Raw genomic sequence first — 23,409 nt, 5'->3', positions numbered from 1 at the left:
GCCTATGCTCGTTTGTCTCTCTGTGTGCCCTACGGTGATCAGTCTAGGGTGTAGTCTGCCTTTCGCCGACGTCAGCTGGGTTAGGCTCCAGCAACCCCCGCAACCCTTTCAAAGATGCGCAGTTTGGAAGATGAATGAAAAAAAAACACGTCTAAATCACGAGGTACAGTAATACCTTGACGAGTGCCCCGACATACAAGCAATTTGAGATATGAGTAAAATTCTGAGCAAATATTTACCTTGAAATACGAGACATATTTCGAGATAGGAGCATGCGAGACAGCCAGGTGGCCTTTACACGAGAGGCTGCTTATGATTTCGAAGATGCAATAACCACCGCCCTCCACACTACAGGGAGCCACCTTGAGAATAGAGGGAGCTATGTTAGGATGCTTTTCATTGACAACAGCTCAGCCTTTACCAGCGTAAGACCAGACATTCTTATCCCCAAGTTGGCCAACCTAGGGCTCCCACATGCTCCTGGATTGCAGACTTTCTGATCAAGCTGGATTACCACCTCTCATCTGCCCGGACGCTCAGCACCAGCTAGCCCCAAGGCTGTGTACTGTGTACTATGTCCACTACTTTACTCGCTCTACACAGAAGACTGCAGACCCACGCAATCTGAGAACATCATTGTGAAATTTGCGGACGATACAACGGTGGTGAGAATGATCACAGAGGAGAATGAGACGGCCTACAGAGATGAGGTCGTTAGACTCAGCAAGTGGTGCGCTCTCAACAACTTGTCGTTGAACGCAGTGGCGGTCGGTGCATTTTCTGGTAGAGCCTTTAACGTATCAATCCAACCCTCAAAAACTATTTTATGGCTATAAAACCTCTACTGCAGCTACAGCTGCGACACATAAAAAATAATCAATAAATTAATGCACAAAAATGGGGTAAAATCCACTTCCTAGCAGCATTTCGTGATTAAATACAAATACTGGAGCTGTTCAGATATTAAAACCAGGCCAGGGGGGTGATTTTCCTGGGAAAAGACAGCGATGAACGTCAATGGCGTACGGGCAAACATTGCCCGAAAATGAGGTAAAATCCAGCCGAAAACAGCATTTATTGATTAAATACAAATACTGGAGCTTTTTAGACATCAGAACCGGGCCCAGAGTATCATTTCCCCGGTAAAAAGACAGCGATGAACGTCGATACGTCCATACGTGAAATGACAAAAAATGCACTAAAATTAGGTAAAATCCACTTCCTAGCATCATTTATTGATTGAATACAAATACTGGAGCTTTTGAGACATTACAACCAGGTCAGGGGGGTTATTTTTCCTGTGAAAAGACAGCGATGGACGTCAATGGCGAAACGCCAAAAATTAAACTGGGGTAAAATCCACTTCCTAGCAGCATTTTGTGATTAAATACAAACACTGGAGATTAAATAAAAACACTGGAGCTTTTCAGATATCAGAACCGGGCCCACAATTGAAATATTATTTAGGAATATAGCCATATTATACTCACCAAAAATTCTTTTTAACTGTACACAATATCCATCCTCCTTTCTTTCTTCCTTCTTTCCTATCGCCATCGAAGCTAATGATGAAAGTCGAGCCTGTCCTGTCATATTTCCGGCATAGTCCGTTTTGAAAATGGCTTTAAATCAACACAACAATATATTTGATGGTGCAGCTAAGTTAGCACACTGAAAGTGGCGCGCACACACCATTTTCCCGGCTGTAACAGGCTTGCTAGCTTCGGAGTTGACCACCCTTTCTTAATGATATCCATTTTTTTTCTGGAAAAGTCAGTCTGGAAAATAGCTTTGTGAGACAAATCTGCAACAGAATCCATTTGTTTTTGCCACTGTCGGCCATTGTGGGTGGAGTTTGCGAGCTCTGGCTGCGGCCCGCCTTCTAGCCAATCATAGTTGCTGAAAGCAATGACATATCCCAGCCAGCAAAATGCTAATGCATATGAAAAAGCATTGTGGGGTTGCCAACTCAAAATCTGATTGGTTAAAAGCAACAGTCTAGTTTAATGCAGCAGAGCCCGCAGAACTGATTGTGAAGGCTTTGAGGCAGATCTGATCTGGCAACAAATAATGGCTGAAATGTGATTGGTTAAATGCTTCAATATGAAAACACACATCTGGAAGCAGTGCAACCAGGGGGAAAAGCAATGAAAGGAAGCTAACAGACCATTTGGAATAATAAGTATTGATGGACAAAATATAATATGATTCAGATATTTCTTAGGCCAGCAGAGAAGGCCTTGAAGGCCCTGACGGCCCGCCATTGGTTGAACGTCTCAGAGAACTCATCCTGGACTTCTGACGGAACAAGGCTGCTCCGTCGCCCTTGTATAGTAATGGTGAATGTGTGCAGCAAGTAGAGACTTTCAAATTCCTAGAAGTCCACATCTCTGCTGATTTCACTTGGGCAGCAAACACCACAGCCCTCATCAAGAAGGCGCAGCAGAGGCTACATTTCCTGAGAGTACTCAGGAAGGAGCAACTGAACACCAACTTGCTGGTGACCTTCTACCGGTCTGCCATTGAGAGCATGCTGACCTACGCTGTATCAGTGTGGCACTCAAGCTGCACAGAAGCCGACCGGAAAAGACTGCAGAGGGTGATCAACACAGCCCAAAAGATCATCAACTGCCCCCTACCCACCCTGTCCAGCATCTACGAATCCCGGTGCCTTAGAAGGGCAGAGAGAATTATAAAAGACAATACACACCACCACTTCAACCTGCTGCCCTCTTGAAGCCGCTACAGAGCTATAACTACCAAGAAAAACAGACTCAAGGACAGTTTCTTGCCAAGAGCTGTAACCATACCAACTCTAGTTCTGTACCTAGGACCTAATAAGACGTATACACATGTAATATCATATTATGTATTCATCATTACTATTTAGTGATCATTTATTTATCATTACTATATATTGATTTTCTGTGTTTGCTTGTTTGTTGTTGCGTCCATTGACTCAGCGAGTGGTGCAACTGGGCGCTGAACGTCTCCAGAACAGTGGAACTCATCCTGGACTTCAGACGGAACAAGCCCGCTCCGCTCTGCTGACCTAACTTGGACTACTTATTTATTGATTATTTAGTGATTATTTATCTCTACTATATATTGATTTTCTATGTGTCTGCTTTTTTGTTGTTGCGTCCATAGACTCAGCGAGTGGTGCGATTTGGCGCTGAAAGTCTACAAAAACCATGGAACTCATCCTGGACTTCAAGCGGAATAAGCCTGCTTCACTCTGCTGACCTCACTTGGACTACTTATTTATTTTTCTGTCTGTTGTTATTTGTGCACTATGTGGTGAAAGCGTTAAATCTCATTATACTTGTATAATGACAACAAAAGCATTCAATTCAATTTAATTAAAAGCAAGCATCTGAAAACACAACCAGAACCTTTCATTTAAGTTACCGTATTTTCACGACTATTCGGCGCATCGTATTTTACGCCGCAGTGTCAGTAACGAGTGCTATTTCTGTATTTTAGACACACAAAGCACGCACTGTTTCATTAGACGCATATATATTATATATGGATGAACATCGAAACGCAATAGCGCTGACTACCGGAAGCAGCTTATTTCTGGGTTCCGGTGCGCAGTGACTGCTGGGAAATATAGTTCTTGCGCGCTACACCCACACGCTAAAAACATGCTTTAAAAAGGCAACGGAAGCAAAACTGAGTTCGGTAGTGCTTTATTTGGATATTTTAAAACTTACTCAAGTCATCATCACCTTCAAATCCCTCAAACTCCTCATCTTCTGTGTCCGAATTAAACAATTGCCCAAACGAGCCTTCCAAAAAGCTGGGTCCCCTCTCTTCGTTCTCAGAGTCACCGTCATTTCCATGTGGCTCCTTAGAAATTATGCCGGCTTTGGCAAAAGCTCGAACAACCGTGCAAGCAGACACGCTCGCTCAGGCGACAACAATCCATTGACAAATCGTAGCGTAAGAAGCCCGGCGCTGCCTGCCACTTTTCGTGAAGCTGTGTTCGCCAGCGATCATCCACTGCTCCCACACCGCTCGTAACTTTGATTTTAAAGCCCGGTTGATCCCGATGTCCAGCGGCTGTAATTCTTTGGTCAAGCCTCCGGGAATGACGGCAAGCTCCGAGTTCATTTTCATGACCTGGTTTTTAACCGTTGCTGTGAGATGAGCACGCATGGAGTCGCAAATCAAAACAGACGGCGAGCCGTGAAAAAATCCATCTGGTCGCTTGACATACACCTTACGTAGCCAGTCTCTCATTTTCTCCTCATGCATCCAGCCCTTTGGATTCGCCTTCACGATGATGCCGGCTGGAAACTTTTCTTTAGGCAGAGTCTTTCGCTTGAAGATCACCATTGGTGGTAGCTTCTGCCCATTAGCATGGCAAGCGAGAACGACAGTAAAAGCCGATTTCTCGTGCCCCGTTGTTCGTATCGCCACTGTGCTGGTCCCCTTCCTCTCGACAGTGTGGTTCATCGGGATGTCGAAAGTCAGCGGCACCTCGTCCATGTTGGTTATGTGGTTTGGCTGTATAAGTTTGTCGGCAATCAGCTTGGAGCAGTAGGTGCGGAAAACGGCTAGTTTGTCAATGTAGTCTGCCGGAAGTTGCTGCGCCACGGTTGTCCTCACTCTGATCGCCAGATGGTGCCGTTTCATAAAACGAAAGCACTACGACGGTCCTCCTTCGAAATGTTCAATTTTCAATTCTTCCGCGAGCGCTTTTGCCTTCAGTCGAATGGTGACTGTGGAGACGTTTCTCCCAGCTGCTCTTAGACCAAGAATCCAGCGCTCAAGTTGATTTTCCAAGTCGGGCCACCTTGCCTTGTTCCCACGGAAACTCAGCTTCCTTTTGTTAACTTGGCGAAGCTCCTTCTCCTGCTTTCTCCATTTACGAACCATGGATTCGTTGATGTTGAATTTCCTCACCGCTGCTCTGTTACCATGATCCACCGCATGATCGATGGTTAGAAGCTTGAACTGTGCTTCGTAAGCGTGCCTCTTTGTAGAAGTATTCATTCTTTGTTTTGCAATTGAGCACATGCATCACTGTGCCCACACTAGCAGTATATATAGGAACCTTGTAGAGGCGTGGCTTTGGCGTCTTCTCCCACACACCCCCTCCCAAGCTTTGCCCCACCAACGTCCGCCTTCTCTCTATATAAAGAGCGTCTTCGCAGGTAGTGCTCAGTCAGGCCCCGGAGCTCTCTCGGCGATCGTGGCCGAGCCCCGCCGCTCCCGCTCCCGCTCGGCGCCCCTCGGCGGCGCTCGGCGCTCACACAGGGCGCTCTGCATTATAAGGTGCCCTGTCTATTTTGGAGAATTTTTTTGACTTTTATGCGCGCCTTATAGTCGTGAAAATACGGTAATTTTATGTTTACATATGTTATGTTACAAGCGCGTTACCGTCCAACGTCTCTCTCTCTCTCTCTCTCTCTCTCTCTCTCTGTCTCCTGCGTGCACAACGTGTTGTACTGAATAATGTGTCAGTTTAGTATTAAACATCATAACCAATAGTTATTTGTTACTCTGTTAGTAGATGGTGGGGGGTATTACATCTCCCATAATAACGGCCGTGGAAGGAACTATTTCAGCGGTGCAGGGCACGTTTTCATTTGCTTTATTCATTTTAAGACATTAAAAAATTATTTCCTTGTAATTTTCTCAAATTTTTGTGTTTCCTCACATCTTTCATACAAAATTGGAACACTGACCAATTTTAAAGGGTTTAGTTGGTAGTTGTGTGAGGACTGTGGAACGAATTAGAGAACTTACATATAAAGTACACCTCTACTTACGAAATTTTCAAGTTACAAAAAAAAGTTCTCGAACCGATTTATTTTGTAAATAGAGGTATGACTATATATATATATATATATATATATATATATATATATATATATATATATATATATCACCCAGGTCAATCCTCATGTATTACTGCCTATTTTCTTCTAGCTCCTGCAGCATTATCAAAATCTATTTGAGAGATACCAAGTCAATGGGGTCGACATAGAAATTTATAGGTCGTAGTCGACTGAGGTATAAATCAGCCTATCTTTTAGGTAATATATCACTATTATCAGCGTCATGTGGGATAGATTTGTCTCCTGAATGATCAAGGAATGTATATTCAGTCCAGGCCCTAATCCCGCCAGCACACATAAACAACTGGTGGTGCTGAGGTTCAACTGTAACAAGACCTTTCATCTTTATGAATAGGTATTGGTAGATCTGCAGCATAGGTACCACTGGGGACTAACCCAAAAGCAGAAACAAACGAGGACAACAAATTTACATATTGTCTTCCGCTGTAGCAAAAGTCCAGCACACCACACAAACATGAATGGATTATGAGGTGAAAAATGTTTACCGACCTTTTTCTGGTCCTCCAGTTTTTGAACCGTCGACTTCTTGCCATGCTTGCCGGCTTCTGGTACATCCATCCCAGGTTCCGAATATGTAATGATTCCAGGTGAAAATCACATGAATTGTGGTCTGAAAACAACCAAGAAGGCCTACAGTCTGCCGGCAAGCACCCGTGTCCAGCTCGGCCTTTCCACCAGACATAGGTGATCCATAGCAGGTGGATGGTCAGTAGGGTTGAATCAGTTTTTAACCGTAGGCTTCGGAGATTAACAGGTGGTTATAAAGAGAGTGTCATTTGTCCGCTCTTTTGAAGTTTTACATTGAAGTCCCAGGGCAGATACCTCAAAAGATAATCCTCATCACCAGCTCCAACAACGAGTCCTTCCAACCCTTGGGAAAGACCAGAGAGATGATAGCCTTTGATACATTTAATAAAAACACACCGCGCCTCTCAGAAAAATCAATATTCCCTTCGAAGCGTAACGTATTTTCTTGCATATTAGCCGCCTCCGTGTATAAGACGTACCCTTAAAATGACCTTAAAATCATTGACTTTTACAATTTCCCTCATATAAGACACCCCCTGATTCACAATTTCCACCTCCATATTCATGGTTTTAATAGGGAGTACAAATGTGTTACTTTGAAGGGAAAATCCTAAGAAAAATCACCGCACGTGGTATCTCTGAGATTCTGTATGAACCGAAAGGATCGTCTGCTGGAATGCACATTATAAAAGGGTGTTGCCTGCATGTAGGCAAATCACGTGAGCAGTACACCCAGGAAGTGTGTCCGTAGCGGTCTAGTTTGTTATCACTAGTTAAGATCAAATCAAATCAAAAGCCTTTATTGTCATCATACACAGCTGCGTATTACGAAATTGGTGGTGCTACTCCACAAAGTGCGTTTTCCCAGTAAAAGAACATCAATAAGTAATATAAAAATATAGAGTCACGTCCTGTTAAGGTAAATTCTAATCTAAGACCAATGTGTCAAAGTGGCGGCCCGGGGGCCAAATCTGGCCCGCCGCATCATTTTGTGTGGCCCGGGAAAGTAAATCATGACTTTCTGTTTTAGGATCAAATTAAAATGAAGAGTATAGAGCAGGGGTCGGGAACCTTTTTGAAAGAGAGAGCCATAAACAATTCCTATTTTCAAATGTTATTCCTTGTGAGCCATACTCACAATTTAAAAGTCAAAATACATGAAATTTTGTAGTCATTTTATCACTTTTAAAATACAAAAAGTCTCTGAATTCCTTTGACAACGTTGTTACGCTGTTGCTAATCAATGAATATCAATGAGTTCAATGAGTATCACTGAAATCAATGACACAGTCCCAACGTGACGTTCCTATTGGTGCGTTCGGGACTCTGCTCTCTCACCACTGGTTTCCATATTTTAGCTCAGAGCCATATGCACCCATCATAAGAGCCACATGTGGCTCCCGAGCCATAGGTTCCCTACCCCTGGTATAGAGGTATATTAAATTTCCTGATTTTCCCCCTTTTTGTAATTTTTTTAATCATTTTTTTCTGTGTTTTTAGTTCAAAAATCATTTTGTAAAATCTAAAAAAATATATAAAAAAGCTAATATAAACATTGTTTTAGATCTATAAAAAACCGAATATTCAGGGCTTTTAATCCAGTTCTTTTAATCCATTTATAAAAAAAATCTAAATATTATATCTAAAATGGTCCGGCCCACGTGAAATAAAGTTGACATTAAAGCGGCCCACGAACCAACCCGAGTCTGACACCCCTGATCTAAGATTTTATTGCACACCCCGACACCCCGAAGTTATTGCACAGAAGGGATTGTGCGTCGTGCTAACGGAAGTTCAGAGTCCTGATGGCTGTGGGAAAAAAAACTGTCCTTAAGTCTATTTGTCTATGCTTTGTGAGACCTGTAGCGTCTGCCAGAAGGCAGCAGCTGGAACAGGTTGTGACGGGGACCTGAGCGTAAGTAGGTGAGTTTTTTCACGTTTTAAGCAAGATAATTTTTTTTCTTGAATTTCATACATAGGCGTCAAAATAAATTATCTGTTTATCTCTTCTCTATTTCGAAATATAGTAAAACCTTAACATACGAGTGCCCCGACATGCGAGGAGTTTGAGATACGGGTAAAATTCCGAGCAAATATTTACCTTGAGATACGAGACACATTTTGGGATACGAGCATTTGAGACAGCCAGTTGGCCAGGCGGCGAGAGGCTGCTGATGATTCCACCGCACTGTCTCTATCGCTGCATCTCCCTTGTGCAAAGATGTCTATGAGCACTGGGCGGAGCGTTGCATTTTTTTTGCATTTGTTGCATTGTGTTTTTTTGCATTAGTCAGTGCAAAATTAAGGGAAACACAATGGATCCAAAGCAAGCCGGTGCAATGAAGGGTAGTGCAAAGAAAACGCGTATGATTACAATCGATATTAAGCACGAAATAATAAAAAAACATGAGTACTATATGCATGACTGAGCTGGCTCGCCAATATGTATGGAGAAACAGGAAGTTCGCCAAAAGCCGTGGAGGAATACATTAACCTCTTTGCCTTGGTTATTGCACAAGAAGGTTTAAATTTAGTGTAACATAAGATTAAAACATTTTTTAAGTGTATAGGAATCTAAGTTCATTTAAGTTAAATTTAAATTTTATGTTATGTTACGAGCGCATCCGTCATGACTCTCTCTCTCTCTCTCTCTCTCTTTCTCTCTCTTGCACCCATCCACGAACTCACCGTTGTATAAAATAATGCCTCATTTTACTATTAAACATCATAACCACTAGATATGTGTTACTTGGTTAGTAGATGGTGAATTACAACCAATAAAAATATGTTTTTACATTGTAATATCCTGTTTTTTGGTGTTTTTTTCAAAGGGTGGGAACGAATTAATTTGTATTTAGCTCATATCTATGGGAAACATTGATTTGAGATACGAATAAATCGACATACGAGCTCAGTCCCAGAACGCATTAAGCTCGTATCTCATGGTACCACTGTAAATGACCGTATCGGCCGCATTGTCTTACGTTATGGCGTTTCATCTGTCTCCCAGCAGTTTCGCATGTCAAGTCTAATTTGTGCGCATATTAGCTGTACCCTTGATTCAGTCATAATTTTTTTGGGGCGACTAATATGGCGTATATGCGAGAAAATATGGTAACTGTACAAGTGTGAGGTTATCTGCATATCAAAGCCAGTGTTGCTATGGGGGAGACGCTTAATGTACTGGTGTAAAATGACTGATTGATCTTGATTGGTGTTTCATCGGCCCAAAATTATTTTCTACCGAGAGTTCTCTGAGGGAGCATTGAATCATTTTGAGGTTAGGTAAACTTGTACGGAGGGTCCAAGAGTGCAAAGAGAAGCGCAGGATTGGTGCCTAGCCGCTGTTTTGGACTTTACGAGGGTTATTGCATCTGGCATAGAGCAGCATCTGCCATTCAAACTGAACTCGTCTGAACTGAAGGCCAAACCATCTTGACTTTACCCAGCAATGAAGAACATGTGGGGAATATCAATGCAATACTTTACTCAGAACTCCCAGTCTTTGGCGTTAAAAGCAATAATTGCTTACAGAGTTTGGGTTTAGTTTCTGATACATGAAACTTTTCACCCATTGGATTTGAACGTTTGAGGATTTTGATGGGAAACTCAGAAACAAAGCAAAGTACAACTAAATTGTTCACACGCACAATCAAGTTTTGCCATGTTTCTCAATCAAAGGCTACAATAATTACTTTAAATAAAACGCAACGCCGCTATAAACGCCCGTGTCATATAACACTACAACGTGTTCAGTTAAGAGCAATCGAATAAGCACCGTGGACATGGAATTTGTCGGAAAGAGTTCATGAGATTTCTGCTCGTGATTGAATGCTTTTTGGCAATGCGGTACGGTGTGAATGACTCTCCTTTAGGGATCTCCAAGAGAAAGTGATAATACATGGGGGTTATTGCTGTGCTAGGTGATTATAAAAATGAAGCAAAAATTGGATTTTGGTGCAAGTGGCCTAAAAAACATCCTAACTTGGCTGAAAGCACAGCTGCTAACACTCTCCTTAGCCGTGAAAACGTATAGGGATTTGTTTAACTCATTTTAACTGCATAAGACCTAATTTCATCCATTTTCAATTACCGTATTTACTCGCATATAAGCCGCTTTTGCCGGACCCAAAAAAATGATGACTGAATCGAGGGTACGGCTTATATGCGCATAAAAACACGACTTGCAAAAAAATAGCAAATTGACGGCGCCGTGACACGGTGACGCGACATGATGACGTCACGAAAAACATGGCGCCCAAGCGTGCGCTGTGACGTCACAACGCAAGCGAATGCCGGTACGGTCATTTTTTTTCAAGATAGAGAAACGATAAAATGCTCTGAATGAAATTCATGAACAAAACGTATCTTGCATAAAATGCATAACGTTCCCTTCACTGCTCGCTCGGGGCACTGCCATCTTAGTGAGGTCGGGGTGCTGCCGTCTACATTTTTTTCACCAGACACGAGTAGCCTTGATTTTGAAATCAAACAAAATCCCACCTTATTTTTTTTAGTTTTATTCCTTGTTTGAAAGTGACAACTATTGGAGGAATATGAACATTCAACATAATTGAGATATTTTGACATTAGCAGCAATATGGCTGCCACAACATCTTAAACTTCTAGTAAGAAAATTGTCATTTCTGTAATTAGAAAGCATCAAGTTTTCATCAATATACTTATTTCTTTTTTCAAATTGAATAATTTGATATTTTGCATTTACAAAGACAGGCATATTAACTTCCTTATGATTGTGACCATAATAATGTGCTTTTGATTGATACAGTATCTCAGAAATACTACTTGTGGTGATTTTTCTTAAGATTTTCCCTTCAAAGTAACACACTTGTACTCGCTATTAAAACCATGAATATGGAGGTCAAAATTGGAAATCAGGGGGCAGCTTATACGCGACAAATGGTAAAATTCAAAAATGTCAAGGCAACTTTCAGGGTGCGGCTTATTCGTGCGGGCAGCTTATATGCGAGTAAATGCGTTAATCCATTGGCCCAACAGTAAAACTAAATTGGTTACTTGGGGTTCAACAAGGGTCAAAGCTTGGCCTCAAATTTAGACCTCAAGGTTTAAAGCCACTTCTCTATCTGCCTTTCCTGAAAACAGCAGGGACAGTTTGTCCTTATTAAAGAAGCAAGGACACACTAAAAGTCAAATTCATTGAGCAACATTTCTTCCGACATGATAATCGTTGTAACACAACAAGATGCGGCGATATACTTGACAAATACAAATCTCCGTTCATTAGGACCGAATTAACGTGTAACTGTAACGCTCCTATCGCAAAGCAGATCACAGCATATTTATAAGGAGTAGAGACTATAATTTCATTCCTGCTTGGTGCTCAGTTGCCCATTCCACAGATGGTTTTCACCTCCCCCAAAACTGGCCTTTTCCCCAGTGCTTGGTATTCAACGGGTGTCTGCAAGTCTCCGACTCGTCAATAAAGTTTGATTCATGCGGCCTGAGGCAATAACTATACACCGCCACTTTAAGTTGCCCAGATGTAAACGGCAGTCATAGATCCAGTCTGATTTCCTCTGGGAGTGAACGAGGGCGGCATGAGGATCACGGCGTAAATGATCGGTTCGATGGGCCAGAGGTGAAACGCAGCGAGCATCTTGCCATTTTGTTAAAATACTATAAGGCACTAATGGCTTCTTTCAATATTAGTATCAGCCTTAAATGACAATAACAGTCAATCAAATATTACTGATTTTGATTGACATAATGCACCGTCCTGTGTTATGTAACAGTTCATAAATCAAAGGGACTGTATCACAAGTGAGGGCACACATTTTACAAGACCTAAAGCAGGTTTCGTCTTGACCCGTCTGGTTGTTGATCCTGCACAACAAGCGTGAGATGGAAAAAAATGTCCTTGGAAGGCGAGGAAAGAAAAAAGGACTTGAAAGGTTAGTGGCGAGACGGACGTGGAGAAATTAGCAGAAGCATATGATTGCCATAGCATAAAAGCACAAAACAGCACCATAAACCTTAAAACATTAAATTAACACTTTAAGATGATTTCATATTAATGAAAACCAGTAAGATGTTAATGTCCACATTCATCTCCACGTTTTAATATAAATCAATAGGGCCAGTTCATATTAATTGGCATTAAGAAACGTATGCCAGGCTTTTCCTGTTGTCACAGCAACTGAAAAGGAAGGCAGTAATGAGACCTTGTGTTCTAATCGGAATACATGGCTAATTATTTTTTTCCAAGGTGAAGGCTGACACGGTTTCCAGACAAATCTCGTTGGTTATCTTTTTTTGTGACAAAACTAGAGCTGCCACAAACTTTATATTGATAGTCGGTCGATTCATACCCATTTATTTTTGCCATTACGAAACTGATTCATATATGAATCATGTTATTTACTGTGTATATTATGGAAATCAGGTAGTACTATATTTTTCTTTTTTACTTTATTGAATAATCTTAGAAATTGAAAATGTTTAAGAACGATAGGAGAATAGTTTTTATTTTCTCTTCTTATTTAAACCCAATATTTTTAAATCAATTTTAAAGAATAAATCACTGAAAATGGGCCATTTGCCAATTCTGAGGTCATCAATGTCTCTAGGCAATTAACTCTCAAAATAGGTGTTGACCAATTTGATAATTGATTAAATTGGTAAATGGTGAATACTTTTTTTACCGTTAGTAAAGCGCATTCAATTAGCACCTATTCACCTACCCGTTCACACCCCAAGGGTGCTGCTGGCATGGAAGCCAACCCAGTGGGGACAAAATAGGGTTCAGTGCTTTGCCCAAGGGCATTTAAATACAGTGGTACCTCGACATACGATCGTAATCCGTTCCGAGACTGAGATTGTATGACGAGGTTCTCGTAACTCGAGCGACCGTTTCCCATTGAAATGAATGGAAAACAAATTAATTCGTTCCAGCCCTCTGAAAAAACACCAAAAAAGGGATATTGGATTGGAAAAATGTTTTATTTCTTCTAATTCCCCATCTATTAACAAAGTAACACATAACTAGTGGTTTAATAGAAATAAAATGTGTTTAATCTAACTAAAATTGGGCGGATTTCGCCGAGGGGAGAGGGAGCGGCGCACAAAAGGGGCGGGGGGGCTTCGTTTTTTTTTTCCACACAACGCACTCGTAAACGGAACAAACACTCCACCCTCACGTTCGCTATCGATGGGCTGTTTGCTGTTGTACTATTCCCTTCAAAATATTCCGAAAATGATGCACACAAATGTCCTCACAATCGGATAACGCACGACCACTTGCCAACAAGCAGCAGTCTTTTATCAGCGATCGCTCCGCTGCTCATGGGAGCTTCGGGGGTGCTGGCTAGCGGCTCCCTTTTAGCTTGTAGCATCTGTGGTCGCATCCGCTTTGAACGGCACCTATCATAGAGTTGCTACCGGGGATGCTATTGCGGGGAGTTGCGAGCCAGTGCCCCTGATGTTCTAATGAGCAGCGAACCAGAAGTAAAATAATACTCCTCGTATTAGATAAAAATAACAGGAAATCCAGCAGCTGAGCTTACCCACGTATTGATTGTGGGTAAAGTTTTATTCTGAGAAAGAGTGACATTGCCTGTCGGCGTTGTGTGCACGAGTATACTTCATTACCCAGAAAGCCCTCTTTTTCCCGCGCATGCGCGTTGTGCGTTTCCTGGTCTGAATAACTCATTCGGTGCTCGTAGATATTGTTATACACGAAAGATATGCAAAAAAGACAGTGCCATGGCCACGTCGCTTGGTCGCATCATGGAATTTTGATCGCATGACGGGCGAATTATTCGATTGAAATTTCCGTCGTAAAACGAGAATATTGTATGACGAGTGGTCGTATGACGAGGTACCACTGTAGTGGAGTCTCATAGCCTGGAATTGAACCGCCAACCTTTCAGTTCTAGGATCACTGGAGCTACCAACTGCGCCAAGCCCACCCAGATATGAGATGGACTCGTAGAATAATGGTGGCAGGCCTACTGTTGACAGACGAATGAAACAAGAAGCGGATGGCTCATCAGTGCTTGCCAAACTCACGAAAATTGGATTTTGTTGACACAGACTGGAAAAGCAAAGCGGAAAGGACACCCTTTCACTAATATATATACATACAAGTAGTATTAGCACCCAATTACGCGTAGATTACATGAATGTGTTTTGGCTTTCCACGCGCCAACGTGCTCACACGGGGCATCACAGAACCACGTAATCTTGTGATATTGTGTCGGGATTAACATCAAATCTCATTATATGGTGAGATGTGGAGGAGTGAACGATCATGGGAAAGGCTCGTGGGAGAGGGGTACGAGGCTGCTTTGATCGTTGACTATGGGGGGAAATACAGAGAAGATAAGGTCAGGAGTGTGAAATCTCAATTTAGAAATAAGGCACTTGGAAGGCTGATATACAGCCTGCTGGAATGTACTGTCCAATTTGAGTGTGTTGAAGAGGACGCGTGGACGTACCAAAGGGTCATAGGTTCATAAAGAAACTGGTCCCACCACCCACCATGTCTTGGCTAAAAATGGTGTCCGACGCATTCACGCTTACCCTTTTCAATCATGCTAAAAGTCATAAAAGAAACTAAAAAAATGATATAAAGCTCCATTTACAAGAATGTTGGGGGAACGCCGCCTCACCCTGTTAAGTAAAACAGATTGTCAGGCTAAATAAGGAGCGGAAACATATTGTGATGCATGCTCCCCAATTCCTGAGGGCTGAATGGGGGATTGAAATGGAGCTCTTAAATCTCAGAGGTTGCTCTGAAGTTCACAAAGCAACGATAATCGAGCTTTTGTTGCTCTAATGAAATTTACAGCCAAGCCCCTAGCAGAAATTAGCAAACATTGATTGCGGGATGCATCATCTCACTATTTACGGCAGGGCCGTGGGGGCTAGAAAGAGGCTGGGGTAGTTCACGCAGGTAAGTAAGGTGGGCCAGCTTTATTCCGCCGCGGGACACAAACAGTGATTACTCATGATAACAAATTGGGTCTCTGAGACCAGTCAAGTGTGAATTTAACATTTAACAACAGGGATTTTATGCCTCCTGAATAGAGAGGTGATTTTTAACCTAAAAATCAGATCCACTCTAACTATAAAGCTGACTGAATGATTATTGCGATCTACATGTGTGCAATAAAATGGTCAAGAAATGTCTTACAGCGGTTATACATATTATAATTACAAACGCACATGCACACACATATATATCACAATTTAACATTTCTACTGTGACCTATAGCAATCAAATTCGTTCAACAAGGAAAGGAGAAATATAAGTGAGATAATGTGTTTGTATACAAATGTTCACACCCTCATACTGTGTGAATGTGGCTTCATTCAGAACATTACAATTAAACTCAAATCCCTTTTGAAGCTTCTGCTAAAACCCAAATACAGTAATACCTCGATTATCGCGGTTAATGGGGGGCGTCACAGCCATCACGTCATCAATGCGATTGCCGAATTCGAGAGACGGCTCTGACCATGTTGTCGTCGACTTCTTGGGCCCTTTTTTGGAGGTCTTTAGCAATATTAAAGAGGTCTTGTAATATAAGGCCACGTTCTTCATCTTCGTCACTAGCAGACTCCTCTTCCTCCTCACTTGCCGATTTTTTCATTTCTTCTAGGTCCTCGTCTGTCATACGCTTTGAGTGGCACTCGATGAGTGTTAACTTCATCTGCCGTCATATCGGAGAAGCCTTCAGTCCCCACCAACCGAGCCAGCCTCACAGCCTCATCAACCGTGGAGTGATGAATTTTGTCAGGAGTGAAACACTCATGTTATGTCTAACATTGTTTGGCCACAATTTCTTCCAGCTGGAGATGAGTGTCTGTTCTTTCATGTCCTTTAGGGCATTCTGAATATTAGCCAGGCACGTAGCAATGTTGTAGTCCCACCAACACGTCTTGATGCTGAAGGTCTCGTCAGTCTCATCAATTGAGGAGATGAGACTCTCCATGTAGAGGGCTTTGAAGGCCCTAATGACCCCCTGATCCATGGGCTGTATAAGGGAGGTGGTGTTGGGGGAAAAGGAACTCTACCTGTACCCCTTCATAATATAGATCAGTCACATGACCTCCTGCACAGACCATGAAGAGAACCACTTCAAAGGGCAGACCCTTTTCAGCCAGGTAAAGCTTTACCTGTGTGATTAAGGACACGAGGAACCAGTCAAGTGTGAGGGACTTGGTAATCCATGCCTTTTTATTGGAACACTGGCAGCAAGCTTTTTTCCTTTTTTTTAATGCTCGAGGATTCTGTGACTTGTAAATAAGGCCAGGCTTGAGCATGACTCCTGCAACATTCCCACACATCAGGAGAGTCACTCGATCTTTGAGGCTTGTACCCTGGCTTCTTTCGTTCTTCCTTGAACAGAAATGTCCGGGGCGGCATCCTCTTCTAAAAGATGCCAGTTTCATACACGTTGAAGATTTGCCCCGGGAGAGAGCCATATTAGGGAGCAGATCCTCAACATAACGCCTCGCTGCTGCTTCGTCTGCAGAGGCCGCCTGTCCGTATAATGACACTCTATGAAGGCCGAATCGCCGCTTGAATTTATTGAACCAACCCCTGGCAACGAAAGTTGTACGTGGTCGTCGTGGGCTACTCTGGCTTCAGGTACCAGGCTGAGGATCGTCTTCCTCGCCGTCTTGTTCGTTGTCGTCACCACCTTCAGGCACCATAACATCATGTAAAGCTTTAGCCTTACTTTGGATTATATTTGCATACAGGCTAATATTCTTTTGCCTGCAATCTTGGATCCAGACAGAATGTGCATTTTCCATTCTGTCGATGGTCTTATTTTGCATGTTTACGACCCTTTTGGCATCCTCCGAGAATGATATCGAGGCAGTTTTACGGATGTTAGACTCTTCCTTCTTGATATAGCGAACGCTAGATTCATTAAGTCATATTTTCGAGCTACGGTCGCGAAGCTATTTCCCGCTTTCAACATGTCCAATAGAGTCACTTTTTCATAATTGTCATTTTTCGCTTTTTCTTCGGTTTGGTAGATGCACAAAAGGATAGAGAGCGTTTATTTTAATTGAATATTTTTTGACCCGCAAAGGAGTGAAGCAGCGATAACCAAAGCGTGAAGTTGCGAGGTGTCTCTGTATATGTCAGCAGTTCTAGAAATATTTACCAGTATTGAATTCTCTCATCTCATTTTCTGAACAGCTTTATCCTCATGAGGGTCGCGGGAGGTGCTGGACACCCTGACTCGGTGGCCAGCCGATCCCAGGGCACAAGTAGACGGACAACCATGCACACTCACAACCATACCTAGGGGCAATTTAGAGTGTCCAATCAGCCTACCATACATGTTTTTGGAATGTGGGAGGAAACCGGAGTACCGGAAGGAAACCCACGCAGGCCCGGGGAGAAGATGCAAACTCCACACAGATGGACCCAGGACCCCAGAGTTGTGAGGCCGACACGGTAATCACTCGCGCCACCGGGCCGCCACTATTGAATTGGTTTCCAATAACGCTGTACTGTACATTAAATACATTTTGTACTACGTGTTGAGTATTTTCTCTAAGAAAGTCCATCTGAAATAAATTGATGAGTCTGAATGAAATTAAGCAGTGGTAGTGGTCTCACACTAGAGACAATAGAGTGTAATTTTTCATTTAGCGGTCACCCATTCAAAAAACACATTATGAAGATCAGTCACACATTTGTCCTACCGCTTTGCAGTAGTTAAATTTTACAGCAGTGTTCATGATTATTTCTAAAGAAGTTGGAAGCTTGTCCCAGTAAAGAGATAGAAAATGACTGTTCTAAGGTTTAAATTCATGGCTACATGCTTCTCAACCATTTGAAAGAATCTAGTTTTGTGTCTATCCGGAATGTTTTTTTTTTAAATTGAAGGGCGTGTGGAGTTGCGAGAAAAAGCCGAGGGGGACTGTAAAGCTCCGGACGTGCACACGAGGGAAGATAGGTTCCCCCTTTCCTCTCATAAAACCATCCTCCACCCTGCTCCTTCTCCTCTTCATCCTCATCTTCCTCCACCACACACCCTGGCTGGCTCTCCATCCATTACGCGGGACCTCAACACACCCCATTCAAAGACCCCACAACTCCATTCCATTTCGGGCTTCTACTCCAACCTAATTTCACACCGGGCGACTCATTTTTTCAACTGCGCCAAATTAGGAGTCCATTAGTGTTGTTAGCGCTACCAGAGACCATCTAAAGCCGCTTATGATTGGAGTCTCATCAACGATCACTTCTAATACACAATCACGATCAATGTGTGGAAAGTGCAGCACTAATGAGCGAATCGCCGGTCAATATGACAGCATCAGATTCGGTCATCAATCAATAAGTTAGGCATAACAAGTGAGGGAGAAATGACTTACCATTACATTTTGGGTGTGTTTAAAAATCCATCCAGCTTTTTACAGCTATCACATGTCCAAACCCTGTGAGGAGAAGCACAGCTTGTCTGCCTCTCGTCTCCAGATGCTAAACTCTTGCATCCTGTTGCCTAAGGAGACGTGAGGGAGTACGGGTGCGTCGTAGTCGTAGCATAAGTAGAAATAGGTGGGACGGCACGAGAGAGGAGATGTTGAGGAAAAAATGAGGCAGCAGTGAATGAGAGGATGCAGCATACTCCCTTCTCTCTCACTCTCTCGCTCTCTCCCTCCTCCTCTCACACCCCCACCCTGCTACAGATTGCATTGCACTGATGAAATTTTAATGCTTCTTTTAGGAAGAATAATGAACATGGCAGTCCCTAGAGTAAAGCATCAAGGGGGTTTCAAGCACACACCTTTACAAATTTCCCGTGTGTATTTTATTTCTTTTTATTTGTACTCCCACGCACTTGTCACACACCAGCTTCTAATCAACAACATCAAACAGCAGAAGACAGACAGACCAAGACGTCGTCAGAACGCTTTCCCGGCGCGTTCTCGCGCACCCACGCGAGCACACACACACACACACACACACACACACACACACACACACACACACACACACACACACACACACACACACACACACACACACACACCATTAGAGTGGAACAAAGAGCAATGAGTCACCAGCAGAACCAGTAGAGGAGCTCCACTTCTCTGCAGTGTGCAGGCATGCAAAACAATCAAATGGAGATACAAATGAACAGTTGTTGAAATGTTCACATTAGAGAAGTGAGCTCGACCACATTGAGGCGACGAATGAGAACATGGAGAGTAGCCAACTGCCCAAAAACAATTATCTTGTAATTGAAAATATATGCAGTGAACGATCCTGCTTCAGTCCGATTGTCAGCTGTAGACGCTCAATCCAGTTCAAATGAGAGGGCTGGAAGCAATCATTCGCAGTCAAGATAACAGCGAGATAACTATGGTCATAGCTAAACGTGTTGCATTGTTTCATCTAGTTAAAGAACAATGAAAGAGAAGAGATGAATGCTGTTATTTCTTATTTAAAAAATCTGGGTTTTCATTGATTAACTGCTGCTGCTCCACCCCTCAACCATCACAGTTTAATTTCTTAGTTTAATTGGACATTAAAAGAATAGGGCATTTTTGTTTGAAATGGTGCTAAAACGTGTCTCAACAACTAACCTAGGATGTGCACAACATGAGTCATATTTCCTGGAATCACTCAAAACAACCACCTCATTAATCTCCAATAACACAACAAGAACACAAAGGTCTTTGTCATCACTAGTATAATGGCTATACAGAATAGCCTCTTGGGAGTTGTTCCGATTAGAGCACAGGCCACAGAGGAAGTCATCACCAACGCATCAGTTATCAATTCATTGTTTGCAGAACGGGAACACAGCTAACCTTGTTATTAATTAAAAACCATTAACATGCTTCACCCAAGCCCCAGCTGTTCAACATCTCGGTACGATCTCATTGCACTCGTGGTGTTCACTTTGACGATGCCGTTTTGCTGTGTGAATCTTTGCATTAATAACCATATCTTGTAGAGGTGGATCATGTGATGAAGGCCAGCTACCCCAATAATTGGTGGTCATAAGATGGCAAGGGGAGGAGATTGACGACTTGGCACTTTTGCCTAGTCGGCTCTGTGGTGCCTCGTCTCACAGTTACGTCACATTTGCTGCCAATCCATCTCTGCGACACGAGCAAGCATAAAATCGGGTCAGAGTTCACGGGCATTTGATGGAATTAGCGTATTGAGGATGATGGATTATTCCTCCCGGCGTCAACGCTGAAAGTGGAGGCCTTACAGATGTTCCCTCACAGTAGGTCTAACGCAATTAAGGTCGACAGCTTTTTCACGGCGGCGTATGTGATGGCATACCTGTCAACCTCGGTCAACTGCTCCCCTTATAAATGACTGAAATTCCCCTTATTAAAAAAAATACAAATGCAACGCTGCATATACGTATTTACTCAGGGCGCACTTAAAAGTCTAAAATGTTCTCCAAAGTGAACGGGGTGCCCAATCATTATGCACTAAATTCAAGATTCTGTAGATGTCGCTGTATGATGCTGACAGCTTGACTGTCTGGTCACATAGCTTGCTGATGCGCAATATTTCTATAGTGAAAAGGACGTGTGAAAGGGGAATGCACGTGCGTATATAGTGCGGCAAATAAGTATTTAGTCAACCACCAATTGTGCAAGTTATCCTAGTTGAAAAGATTAGAGAGGCTTGTAATTATCAACATGGGGAAACCGCAACCATGAGAGACAGAATGTGGAAAAAACACTGTGTGATTTTTAAATAATTTATTTGCAAATCATGTTGGCTCTCGCTCTCTCGCTCCCATCCGCGAACTCCCCGTTGTATGGAATAATGTCTCATTTTATTTTTAGACATCATAACCACTACTTGTTTATTACTCTGTTAGTAGATCGTGAATGACAACCAATAAAAATATGTTTTCCCATTGTAATATCCTGTTTTTTGGTGTGTTCTTTCAGAGGGTGGGAACAAATTTATTTGTATTTACCGTATTTTCACGACTATAAGGCGTACTAAAAAGTCTAAAATTTTCTCAAAAATAGACAGGGTGCCTTATAATGCAGAGCGCCCTGTGTGAGCTCCGAGCTCCGGAGCCTGACTGAGCACTTCTTGCGGACACGCTTCTTATATAGAGAGAAGGCGGACGTGGGTTGGGTCAAATGCTAAAGGCGGACGTTGGTGGGGAAAGGCTTGCGGAGGGGGTGCGTGGGAGAAGACGCTAAAGCCACGCCCCTACAAGGTTCCTATATATACTAGTGTGGGCATGTGCTTTATTGCAAAACGAAGAATGAATAATACTACAAAGAGGCACGCTTACAAAGCTCTGTTCAAGCTTCAAACCATCGATTATATTCATGTTGACTGAGGTGCAGATGCTATTTCTGTTATTAGAGCTCCATCAAGTGGATATATAACGCAGCAGTCAACATGAATCGGACGTCTACCGCCGTCAATGGCATCTTATTGATAATGTGTTTAATTTGGAACATTAATAGTATTAAAGAGGCAAGTTTGCCTATACCAGGGGTGGGCAAACTTTTTGACTTGCGGGCCAGAATGGATACTAAAATTTGACAGCATTTGGACACGCAATGTAATTTATAAAACTTGGGGATTGAAATATAAGAAAAAAAGACACAATTGAAGGTGAAAATTTATTAGTGATGAGCGGTATTGCAGGGCAAAGGGAAATGAATGAGGTCATTAATTTTTACTATAATTTGGACAACGTCGGCGGGCCGGATTAAAAAGCCTAACGGGCTTCTTACGCTACGATTTGCGAATGGATTGTGGCCACCTGGACGAACGTGTCTGCTTGCACGGTTGTTCGAGCTTTTGCCAAAGCCGGCATCATTTCTGTGGAGCCACATGGCAATGACGGTTTTCGAAGACTCATTTGGACAATTGTTCAATTCGGATACAGAAAATGAGAACTTTGATGGATTTGTGGGTGATGATGACGTGAGTAGTTGTAAAATGGCTAAATAAAGTACAACCAAACTCATTACGCAATTTCATTACAGAAGTACTTACTGTTACTACTACTTTATTTTCTCTATTTCTTCTGTCATGTACCGTATTTTCACGACTATTCGGCGCATCGTATATTTAGCTGCAGTGTCAATAACGAGTGCTATTTCTGTATTTTACACACACAAATGACGCACCGTTCTTTTAGACGCAGACAGGCATGGCATATATATATTATTTATGGATGATTATCAAACCGTAATAGCGCTGTCTACGGAAGCAGCCCCAGACGCTATTTCCGGTGCGCAGTGACTGCTGGGATATATAGTCCTTTTGTCAATACACCCAGGTTGACGGCTGTGATAACTTTGCACTAATAGTATCAATATACTACAACGGCGAACACACTAATTTGGTGCTACATACACCATATGCACGCTACACTCGCACGCTAAAAACACGTTTTTAAAAAGGCAACGGAAGCAAGACTGATTTTGGTTGTGCTTTATTTAGCCATTTTACAATGTACTCACATGATCATCACCCACAAAACCATCAAAGTCCTCATTTTCTGTGTCTGAATTGAACAATTGTCCATCGAAAACGCTGAGTTTAATACGTTCGTCCAGGCGGCCACAATCCATTCGCCAACAGTAGCTAGCTAGTAGCTAGCGTAACTATTCCAAGGCTGTCTTCCATGGTTCGCAACTGTTTTGATGCCAATCGCCAGCCCATTATCCATTCGCTAATAGTAGCTAGCTAGTAGCTAGCGTAACTATTCCAAGGCTGTCTTCCATGGTTCGCAACTGCGTTGATGCCGATCGCCAGGCCATTATCCATTCGCTAATAGTAGCTAGCTAGTAGCTAGCGTAACCAATGTTCCCTCTAAGCTGCGCGCGTGCGCAATTGCGCACTACTCTCGTCTTCTCTGCGCAGCAGCAATCATAGGGCGCGCAGTAAAAAAAAAATCGGACGTTATTTTTTTTTTTTTTTTTTTTTTACCCCTTTCCCCATGATGGCGCCGTTTAAGCAGCAGCCAGTGGCAGTAGCTCTGTCCAC

General features: G+C 42.6%; 1 protein-coding gene across 12 annotated transcripts in view; it reads right to left on the bottom strand.

Annotated features, from left to right (window-relative positions):
* nav3 (neuron navigator 3) overlaps window positions 1-19,037 on the bottom strand; it is a 232,129-nt gene extending 213,092 nt beyond the window's left edge. For 8 of the 12 annotated variants that reach the window (XM_077593701.1, XM_077593703.1, XM_077593708.1 and 5 more), the window contains exons 1-2: window positions 18,786-19,036; window positions 6,363-6,744 (exon numbers count right to left, since the gene is read on the bottom strand). In XM_077593701.1, the coding sequence (XP_077449827.1) occupies window positions 6,363-6,555 (193 nt within the window). In that variant the 5' untranslated portion in view covers window positions 6,556-6,744; window positions 18,786-19,036. Of the gene's footprint in view, window positions 1-6,362; window positions 6,745-18,785 lie in introns of all 12 variants that reach the window. The other 4 variants (XM_077593699.1, XM_077593702.1, XM_077593705.1 and 1 more) reach the window with 2 other exon arrangements.
* Between the last annotated feature and the right edge of the window lie 4,372 nt (window positions 19,038-23,409).

Source organism: Stigmatopora argus, chromosome 23, assembly GCF_051989625.1.
Source record: "Stigmatopora argus isolate UIUO_Sarg chromosome 23, RoL_Sarg_1.0, whole genome shotgun sequence".
In the NCBI taxonomy this organism is placed as follows: domain Eukaryota; kingdom Metazoa; phylum Chordata; class Actinopteri; order Syngnathiformes; family Syngnathidae; genus Stigmatopora; species Stigmatopora argus.
This window is presented reverse-complemented; position numbering and strand designations above follow the sequence as displayed.